At 38.0% G+C, this 10,572-nt stretch overlaps 1 protein-coding gene across 1 annotated transcript; it reads left to right on the forward strand.

Moving 5' to 3' along the window:
* On the forward strand, positions 1 to 7,675 carry LOC109213796 (probable transcriptional regulator SLK2). The gene is made up of 10 exons (XM_019377623.1): positions 1 to 153; positions 914 to 1,768; positions 1,862 to 1,993; positions 2,323 to 2,371; positions 4,218 to 4,432; positions 4,514 to 4,582; positions 5,560 to 5,660; positions 6,189 to 6,282; positions 6,394 to 6,463; positions 6,574 to 7,675. The coding sequence occupies exons 1-10, from the start codon at positions 1 to 3 to the stop codon at positions 7,377 to 7,379; spliced, it is 2,544 nt and encodes an 847-aa protein (XP_019233168.1). The 3' UTR covers positions 7,380 to 7,675.
* Positions 7,676 to 10,572: the final 2,897 nt, after the last annotated feature.

Consider the following 10,572-nt stretch of genomic DNA (forward strand, 5'->3'; position numbering starts at 1 on the left):
ATGACAACCTGTTACAACCAGTTTCATAGGGGTTGCCCACCGGCTACAACCGGTCACTGTCCTCAGCAATTCCCGCTGGGTATAAAATCTCAATCAAACTTTCCCACGTTTAGTCGCTCGCTGAAATCTCTTCTACTACTTGCTTGTTACAAGGTTTATAGCTCTTTTTTCCAATATTTTTTTTTGTGCTCTAAATTTTAGCTAGCTAGGAGTATAATTTTTTACTTTACCGTTTTGCTATAAAGTGTTGATCTTTTTTCTTTCTTTTATGTTCCTTTTGTTGATCTTTTGATATAATTCTATAAATTGAGTAATTATCCTAGTGATCCCAACTTTTGGGTATCTGTTAATGTGTCTTATTAAATTATCCGAATAATTTAGCTGTAATGCGGGATACAATTTCTTTTATTGCTTCTATTTTTATTTATATGTTTATAATTGTATTATATTTCCTCCTCTTAACATGACTGATAATGGTTTTTCATTCTACTATCTTTTGGGTATCTAATTTATTTTAATTACTTGCTTAATTGGGTTCATAATTCGTGAGTTGGGTAATAGACATGTCAGAAAGAGAAGATTTTAGACTATTGTCTGCTCTTTAGTTAGTTGATAAATGTTTTGTTATAGCTGCTAATTAGATATCTTCTATCCTTTTTTTTTTAGTGTTGCTCAGAAGTTTACCAGATTTAAGTCTTCCATTCCTCACATTGTTTGTCATATTAGCTTAATTGGGTTCATCAGTTGCAAGTTAGATAGCAGACAGTCAAATTAGAGAACATTTTAGGGCTGTATTTGGTTGGTGAAGAAGAATTGTAGTTCAATAGTTTGCTACTATTTCTTAGGTTGTTTGGATGATAATTTGCTTCCAACTTTTTGCATAAGAAGGCTTAAACATATTTCTGCACCTTAGGAGAGCTACTTGGATCCCTGCCAGCAGGAGACGGTGCATCCAATTGTGACTTCTCGGGTGGCTGGAGGGATGGAACACTCAACTTCAAGTTCTGGTATCTTTTACCAAGGAGATCGGCAGTCTCAAGTTGGGGGTAATTCACACATGTGGTCATCTTTCGAGAGTGAATCAAATTCTTTACCTGGAAATGCGCAGTCGAGCATGGGTCCTGTTTCTGGGGATGTTAGTAATACAGTTTTGAATAGTGTGGAAAGATCAGGTCCAAGTTTTGACGCGAGTTCTTTGGTTACAGATGCCAATTCAGGACTTTCAGGAGGTCCTCGGTTTCAGAGAAGTGCCAGCATTAGTGCAGAGTCCTATATACGGTTGCCTGCGTCACCTATGTCGTTTTCCTCCAATAATATTAGCATCTCTGGTTCATCAGGCATGGATGGATCCTCTGTGGTTAAGCAAAAGTCTAATCAAGAACCAAGGGTTCCTGAATCTTTCCGTCAAGATCATGTTGCTCTGTGCCATATGCAAAAGAAACCGCGTTTAGACATCAAACAAGATGATATACAACAGCAAGTACAATTATTGCAGAGAAAGGACCCTTTGCACCTGCAGAACCCCAACCCTCAGTTACAAGCCTTGATCCAGCAGCAGGGGTTAAGGCAACAGCAGCAACAGCTCTTGCAGTCCATGTCACCAGTCGAGCGCGCCCAGCTATTGCAGCAGCAGCAACAGCTGCAGTTAAGGCAACAACTTCAACAACAAGCCGTGCAGCCTGTATCAGCCATGAAATATCCCTCCGGTAGTGTCTTGTGCTCTCGGCGGTTAATGCAGTACCTGTACCATCAGCGACAACGACCTCCTGTGAGTGAACTTGTTTTTGATTATGAAGAAGGCTCCATCTAAAAGAATCTCATGTGTCTCATTTGTTTATTTGATTTGTTAAATTTCTGTTAGGATAATTCTATTGCCTATTGGAGAAAGTTTGTAGCTGAATATTATTCCCCACGTGCAAAGAAGAGATGGTGCTTGTCGTTGTATGATAGCATTGGGCATCCTTCCATTGGTGTATTTCCACAAGCAACCGTGGTATTATTATTATTATTACCATTTTTCCTTAATTTTTGAAAATTAAAATTTGGGTTCTTAAGTCTAGGAGCGACGGTACTATGACTTCTGACTATTAGCTGATGGAGTTGTGTATGTTAGGGTTGAGTGCTTTGTTCAAAGAGAATGATGTGGACAGGATATGTACTTATTATGCCTTACTTGTAATGTCATATGCACCTATTTGCTCGATACATTGTTGCTATATAGTTTTCCATTTCCTTAAGTCAGTCATCCCCCAAACCCCTTTTTCAACTAATCTCACAAGCATCAAGTTGTAACATGTTCACTTGTTCCATATTTTCCAGCAGGATGAATGGCATTGTGATATTTGCAGTTCAAAATCTGGAAGAGGATTTGGTGAGTGGGTCAATTGGTCATCTCATTTTCGATTGCTAGTCATTAATTTAAAGTTGACACATCAGCATGGGTAGGTTTAGGTGATTAAACTCTGGTGCTTGTTATGTCATGGTCTAGATTCTCTCAGTCTATCACTTTTGAGTAGTGTCAATTAACTTATAGGGTATTCTTGGTAAATTGAGTTTAGAATACCTACACAGTAGGAGATCCTTCGGGTCAAACTTGATAATATTTGCTTGGAGGGCTTGAGGAAGTTCGTCCAGTGTATGTGCATCACATTTGTGTGCATGCAATATAAGATTTAAGTTGATGTGGCGCACTATATTTTCATAACTACCCTGTAATAGTGTAATGTCTACTTTAAATCTTGGGGAGGCACGACAAAAGTTGTTAATTCTTGTCTGCTTCAAATGACTGTTATGATGGAACAATTTTTTGAAGCTTCACTTATCCCCATAATACGGAGAGAATTTCCTGAAAGAACTAAATATTTGAAATCTCAGCTTATGGAGTTGTAGAAGTGTGGCATCAAAATGCATGAATGAACTTTTACTAATGTATAAAATTCCTAAAATGAGATATACAAGTGTGTTCTCCAAATTAGAGATTCAAAATTTCCAGATCATTTTAAAGGAACTCCCCACACCCTCCAACCCCCAAACCCAACAACTCCCAAAAGGATAGAAGGAAAGGAAGAAAATGGAGTTTTTCAAGCCTGAGTGACTAGTCAAATAGTAACACATGAAATTTTTTCTACAGAACCTGGAACTTAAGCGGAAACCTGTATCTAAAATCTGAAGATACTCTTCATACAGCATTTTGTGTAGCATGAGATGTTGGTGGAAGATAATCTTTCGTTCAGTAGAAGATTGTGAACTTTAAACATATGATATCATACAAAACAGAGATTCCTGGCTCATTAACGTCTCATTGCTGGCCATCTCAAGGTGGAAAATGTGTTATAATGCCACACTGTGGTTGTCCACTTGTCCTGTTTTCACTGTAAGCTCAGTTGCCAGAATATATGTTGGAGCTGATAAACATCTTGAAACTAGAAGCAGGAAGTAACTTAAAATTTGTAAGAGTAATACAAGTGTTGCTGAATTGGCAAGTAAAACTATAGGTCTAAATAAAAGGATTTTTTCCCTCTCGTGCCACATACGGTATTTTGGCTCTGCAAAAAGAAAAAAGAAAAAGGAAAATGATATAGATTTAATTACTCAGTTAACAGTTTTGTAAATGTGAATTACAAAATTTTTTATGATGATTTGGATGCAAACATATACTCCCTCTGTTTCAATTTATGTGAAACTATTTCCTTTTTGGGTCGTGCCAAAAAGAATGACTTATTTGGAAACAGTTTATCTCTATGCAATGATTTACAGCCACACAAAATATGTGCCTCATTTTACACCACAAGTTCAAAAGTCTTCTCTCTTTTCTTAAACTCCGTGCCCAGTCAAATGATTTCACATAAATTGAAATGGAGGTAGTAAGTTTTAGGCTCCATATAAGAAGAACATGGAGTTATGGTTTTGGTTTTTGTTTCTGTCTTCTCATGATGTAAATTTTTGCTTCAAGTAAAAACTCTGCTGATGATTTGATTAATATATTGGATATGTTACTTTCTCAAAAAAAAAAAAAAAAATGTAAACGCCCTTTCCCCGCAGAAGAAATAAGTTTCATAAAAAGCCTTGAACTTTCTGTGGGAGTATGATGCATATGGCTTCAACTCTTAGTTTCCAATTATCATATTTTGGAATGAGTTGAGTCTTGGACTCCTCATTCCATAACCAACTACTTGTTTTGCATTCTCACTTGCTCCTTGTTTGGTGGTTTCTAACAGAGGCAACTTTTGAAGCTCTTCCGAGGCTGAATGAAATCAAATTTGGCAGTGGTGTTATTGATGAACTATTGTTTTTGGATTTCCCACGTGAATGTAGATTTCCTTCAGGACTAATGATGCTAGAATGCGCAAAAGCAGTTCAGGAAAGTGTATATGAACAACTTCGTGTGGTTCAGGAGGGCCAACTTCGAATTATTTTCAGTTCTGATTTAAAGGTACATAGAAAGATACAATAGCCTTACGAGGGATCAGTGGCTCTACAATAGTCATTTTTAATGATTTGATGTCTTCGCCAGATATTGTCATGGGAGTTCTGCGTACGGCATCATGAAGAGCTTCTTCCTCGAAGATTAGTTGCACCACAGGTACATGAGCTCTTAAAAGTTATTCTGGTTCTTGCTATCCGGGGAAATCTCCCCTCCAAGTACATGATGTACTCATTTGAAATATTACTGTGTTAACATAGTTATCTGGCATATTAGTTTTTTTTATGTACGCCTTTTTGACGTGTTATAATAAGTTTCTAAATATCTTTTCTTTATGTTTTACTATATTTTATAGCTTGCAGAAACTGTTTTGTTTTTCCTCAGAATACATGATTATAGCTGTTTGGTGACCAATTTTAGAGGTTTTGGAAAGTATGTCCATGGATGCTTTAGTGCAGTTTTTCCCACTAGAAAGCTAAAGGAGTTACTATTTAAAACATATGGTTCAGTTAAAGTTTTTTCTGTGGCTGTTGAGTTTGATTCCACTGGGATAGCTGATGGCCATCCTCTTTGTGGGAAGGTCCTGGCCATCCCTCTTTGTTGGAAGGTCCGGATGTTTTGGCTGCAGAATGCAAGTAAGTAGTTTCCAATTGACTTTCTCTGGCTAGTAAAACGTTTGCAGTCAATTGAACTGCTTGTTCTGTAACTGTTGAGTATGATATAATGGGACAACTGGTAGCAACCCTTCTTTGTTGGACGTTCATTTTCGCGGCAGGAAGGCAGGTAGGAAGTTTGCTATTTCCTTCCACCTGGGGAAGCTAGCGGCGACCCTTCTTTGTTGGAGGCTCCACATATTTTTGCTGCAGAATGGAAATGGGAAGTTTCAAATTGACTTCTTATTGGGGCAGCTAGTGTCCACCCTTCTCCGTTGGAGGATCTGGACATTTTGTCTGCAGAAAGGAAATAGGAAGTTTTTAATTGATCTATATACTGCCACTTAAACTTACGCAACTTTAAGAAAATTTCCTTCTCAACTTTGATCTTTAGTCTCTCGTAAATTAACTGTTTGAGCATACAATGAGTGAGCAACCATTTCATATTTGCCACTTGTCTTCATATGGCATTCTTGTCTGCAGGTAAATCAGTTACTGCAGGTTGCTCAGAAATGCCTGACTACATTAACTGAAAGTGGGTCTAATGGAGTTTCTCATCAGGACATCCAAGAAAACAGCAACATGTGAGTAACAAGTTGCTGAAGTTACTGATGATGTTACTCCTCTTATTTCTCATTCACGTTGCTTGATCTATTGGTATATGTTCTAATCTCGTATTGGGTTCCGCTTTTTCCTGTGAGTGGCATCTTTTACTTGTGTAGAGTACTCTCACTTATTTGTCTTTACTCTCTGTCCTAAATTGCTCCTTTGATATCTTTTGTGGCGCACCCTTACAGTACGTTTCTTCATTTTTGTTTGTTGTGCTGCTAAATTTGAAGCATATCCATTAAAAAAGTTTATTTGGTTTTAAGGAGAATGCTTGGTTCGTATATGAGACATGTTGGATGATTGTTTGCTTTCGTGAAGTCTCTTTTTCAATCCCACGGTGCCTAGTGGCTAAAGCAGTTTTTGCTTGGGGGATTGGCATTTTGCAAATATCTGACCATGTATTGTTCGCTACTGGTGGAGTTTATGTTCTCTCCACTTGATGCAATTGGTTCAAACTACAATTCTACATCACACTGTCTGATATTGAAGTTTATTCACTTTAGGGTCGTCTCAGCCGGACGTCAGCTTGCCAGGAGTTTGGAGATGCAGTCACTTAATGATTTGGGATTCTCCAAAAGGCATATGAGGTGCTTACAGGTAGTTTGAATACATTGACTTTAAAATGGGAGGGAGAATTCTCCTCCACTTTTCCATAAATTAAAAGAGTATTGGCTCATTAATTTGGTGCTGATGTGATTTGACGTTCAGATAGCTGAGGTTGTGAACAGTATGAAGGACTTAATGGACTTTTGCAGAGATCATAAAGTTGGGCCAATTGGTAATTTTCCATTACTCGAACTGTTATGATATATATGATAGATTTGTAATTCATGGAGTTATTTTTCCCATATGGGAAGAAAATTGACTATGCCAACATTCATTTTGCAGAGGGCTTAAAGAACTTTCCACGGCATGTTACTGCAGCTAAGCTTCAGGTGCCAACTGATCACAGTGCACTGAACAAGCTTATCACATTGCATCCGGGGCTTAATGGCCAGATAAACAATAATCAGCACATGGCTGGTCGGAGAACTTTAAGTGGCTCCGCACAAGCTGCTCCTGCACTGACAAACTACCATAATATGCTTATGCGGCAGAACTCGACCAATTCAAACCCAATGTCAGTTCGACAAGAGGCTGCTTCTTTCAGTAATTTAAATCACTCTCGATCTACATTGTTGCAAGGGCCAAATGGTGTATTGCCAGGAATCTTGTTGAACTTACCTATTACTGGCTTGTCAAGTAGCAATGTGCAGGAACAACTGCAGCCACAGCAGAGATTACTGAATAGTAATGGCTTACAGCAACTCCAACAAAATCATCCTCAGGCCTTGCAGCAGCAAATGATGCAGCGACTCCTCCAGGATATGAATACTAATAGCGGTGGAGCTGGGCAGAGGTCAGATGGTAATGCTTCTAGGGAAGGGCTTGGTTTTGGAAACAATAGTTGTGCAACCACTACAAATGAGCCAAGCTCTACAGGACCCACCCCCTGCAGAAGTAACAGTTTCAAAGCGGCTTCTAGTCGTGAATCATCTGTTGGTGCTGGCAACTGTAGTTTCAGCGAGAAAGCTCCAGATTCTCACCCTAGTATTCATCAATCAGATGAAGTGGTTCCAGATATAACACAGGAGCTCACTGAAAATGGTTTTTTTAGCGATCTTGACAACATGAGTTATGGATGGAACGAGTGACTAACATGTTTTGCTCCTTTGGCTTTTTATAAGATAAGAATACTGCCATACATCTTTGTACAGGTTATTGCGGTTAGATTTTTGTTTTGTTCTCGATCCCCTCTATTTTCTGGTCGTGGGGGGCTGTTGTGATGATAGCACTTGAAACGATTGTATAATTCCTCTTGTTTATCTCACTCTGGGGGGTTGCACCACATCTGCAAGTGGAACACATATTAACTGGGTTTTACAATGACTGTAAAATCTTTAGTCGTTGTTGGATGAATCTATGAGTTATAATAGTTATTCTGATGTAAGACAATGACCAGTGAAATCTGGAAAGTTCATGCCCACAAAATCAAGAACGCCTATATTTCTTGCTGATGCTATTCGTCATGTAGTGTCAAGGCTAACTTTTCTTTTTTGGGTTTCTTGCCCAGTGTCCTATACCAGCATTGGACAAAGACTATAAATCAAGTTCCATATTGGGGTAAAGTTCTAACGCCTTGGTCTAATTGAAGCAAAGCAGGCAAAACCAGTAATCTCTTGATTCAAAATTATTTTACCCTTAGATCCCTAATGGATGAAATTCGTCGACTGTCATACAAACTGAACACATCAGAGTACTCCTTTGCTTTTCGCCATTCTCTTCGTGCTACTCTGTTTCACTTGGCCCTGATGTTTTAGTCTAATAAACCTTATGGGTAACAAACACAGTAATATGGCTATAAATTTTGCAGTCACTCTACTCAATGGATATGCAATAACAACCTTAATTAGAATATATTGATATATGAATCATGACGGTCAAGCTCTCAGTCGAATACTCGGGAGAGATCTTTATCAAATTAATTCGTCCCTTAACTTGAATTAAACTTGGGAGAAGGAATTTAAGGAGATTTGTTACTTTAGCAGCAGGTAATTAGTATCAGCTATTTGAGGAATCAAAGTTAATTGGTTTATTTTGTATTCTATATATATAATTTCCCAGATGTACTTGGGGTTGTATTAATTGGAAGAAGAGTAAAAGAGGGGGACACCTTACCTCCAAAATACAACACAAGGATAAGATATTTTATCCTTCCAAAGCAGCGTAGGAGAGGGGCAAAAATACAACCTAACCCTGTGAACAAAAGACATATATTTAGCTAACAATGATGTTGGCCTTGTCAAATCTTGAACTTATGCTTGGCATTTGCCATATATCCAGTTGGTAGAACCTATGACACCTCTTGGAAGTTGTCGGGCTGATAAATATAGAGAAGCTTTAGTGCTATTATTTGCCTTCTTTCCTAAGTTAATCCGCCGCATGATTAGCCTCCCTAAAACAGTGAGTAATGCTGACATTAGCTTGTTTCAACTTCTGTGATGTTTCTTCAATTATATGATCCTCTTCAGTTTGTAGTCGTTGGTATTATCATCTGTTGAACTGAGAAAGTACTGTGTTTTGATGATTAACAAACTGTGATAAGAACAAGATTTCAGGGTCTAGTCTGGTGCATGCAAGACTATTTTGAAGATGTGACAAAGTAAGAATGTTGAATGTCAAAAGAACCAGGTTTACAACTGGCTAGCTGAAGTCACCAAGTCAGATGCGGAAGACCAGCTTTCCCATACAAGAAAGAATTTCTAGAAGATCCTGTCAGTGTCCAAAAAGGAATATGCGGTTGGAGGATTTTGTGTAAACTCCCTTCGTTTCAATTTAGATGAGGTAGTTTGAGTCGGCACGGAGCTTAAGAAAAAAGAAGAAGACTTTTAAAACTTGTGGTCTTAAAAGCTTAAGGGGTAAAAGCTTTGTGGGGCCTCGGCATTTGTGTGGTTATAAAAGTTTCTCATTAATGGTAAAATGGGTAAAATGAAGAGTTTAAAGTTGAATTATTTTCAAATTTAGAAATGTGTCATTTATTTTGGAACAGACTAAAAAGAAAAGTACCTCATCTAATTTGAAATGGAGGGAGTAACAAGAATATGCGTATATGAAAATTACTTGGGAAGCAAGAAGGATGCAAGTTGGAGTCCAATAAGGAAACCTAATCTAAACGAGAAAGGATTTCTTTAACCAAAATATTGTAGGTTTTGGAGCATTAATTGAAGAGGGAATATGGCCAACCTTGCGTCTATAAAAGAAGACCTTTTGCCGTAATTCAAGATTACTGCTATTGAGATAAATCATGAGAATACTTCTGACAATAGAAAATCAAAGCAACAAGGTACTTTTAAAGATGCAACTCGATCAACTGAAGAACATGCTCTTGAAGAAGAAGCTTCTCAAGTTCTTTAGTTGTTAGGTTGAGTTTTATGTTCTGAGTTGTAACCTATTTGCTTTCATAGAAGTTTTGTAATAGATTATTATTAAGACTTTGTTGTATTACACTTTCTAAGCTAGAGTTAATTTAGAAAGGGGTTGCTACAATTGGGTTGATTGTAGGGGTCAAGGTACTAGAGGTAGTTCCCTTGGTTATTGAGTTTGTAACCTAAAGTTGCTCTTTGAAGTTAGTGAAGATTTGGAGAAAATTCTACTGGGTAGGTCGTGGTTTTTACTCCCTTGAGTAAGGAGGTTTTCCACGTAAAAATCTCCGTGTTAATTACTTTTCTGCAAAAGTTCTTGTTTGAGAGTGCTAAAAGAGTTCAAAGAACCAAGTTCTTTGAAAATGCGAAAATCAAGCAAGACACAATTCATCCCCCCTTCTTGTGTCTAAGTGTAGTCTAAAATAACAATTGGTATCAAAGCGAGTTATTTCATAAGAAGGTAACACATTGAAAGGATCTACAATGACTGCACCATCAGATGCTCAAGAAGGACAATCAACCGTTAGGCCACCACTGTTCAATGAAAAATACTATGGATGGTGGAAGGAAAGGATGCGTGATTTCCTGGAAGGAGAAGACCTGAAACTCTGGGATATTGTTGAGAAGGGACCAAAAATCCAATGATGTTTGATGACAAGGGTGTCCCTAATGGACCAAAGCCAAGAGAAAAATACTCTGAGGAAGATGTGAAAGGAGTTCAAAAGAATACCAAAGCTAAGAAAATCTTAAACTGTGGAACTGGCCCTGATGAATACAATGGAATATCTGCCCGCAGAGATGCAAAAGCTATATGGGATGTCCTGCAGTGTGTTCATGAAGGTACTTCTCAAGTGAAGCAGCAAAGATTGACATGCTAACTAGGCAATATGAACAGTTGAAGATGAAAGAGGGGAAACTATCTTGG

This window comes from Nicotiana attenuata, unplaced genomic scaffold (assembly GCF_001879085.1).
Source record: "Nicotiana attenuata strain UT unplaced genomic scaffold, NIATTr2, whole genome shotgun sequence".
NCBI classification, from domain to species: domain Eukaryota; kingdom Viridiplantae; phylum Streptophyta; class Magnoliopsida; order Solanales; family Solanaceae; genus Nicotiana; species Nicotiana attenuata.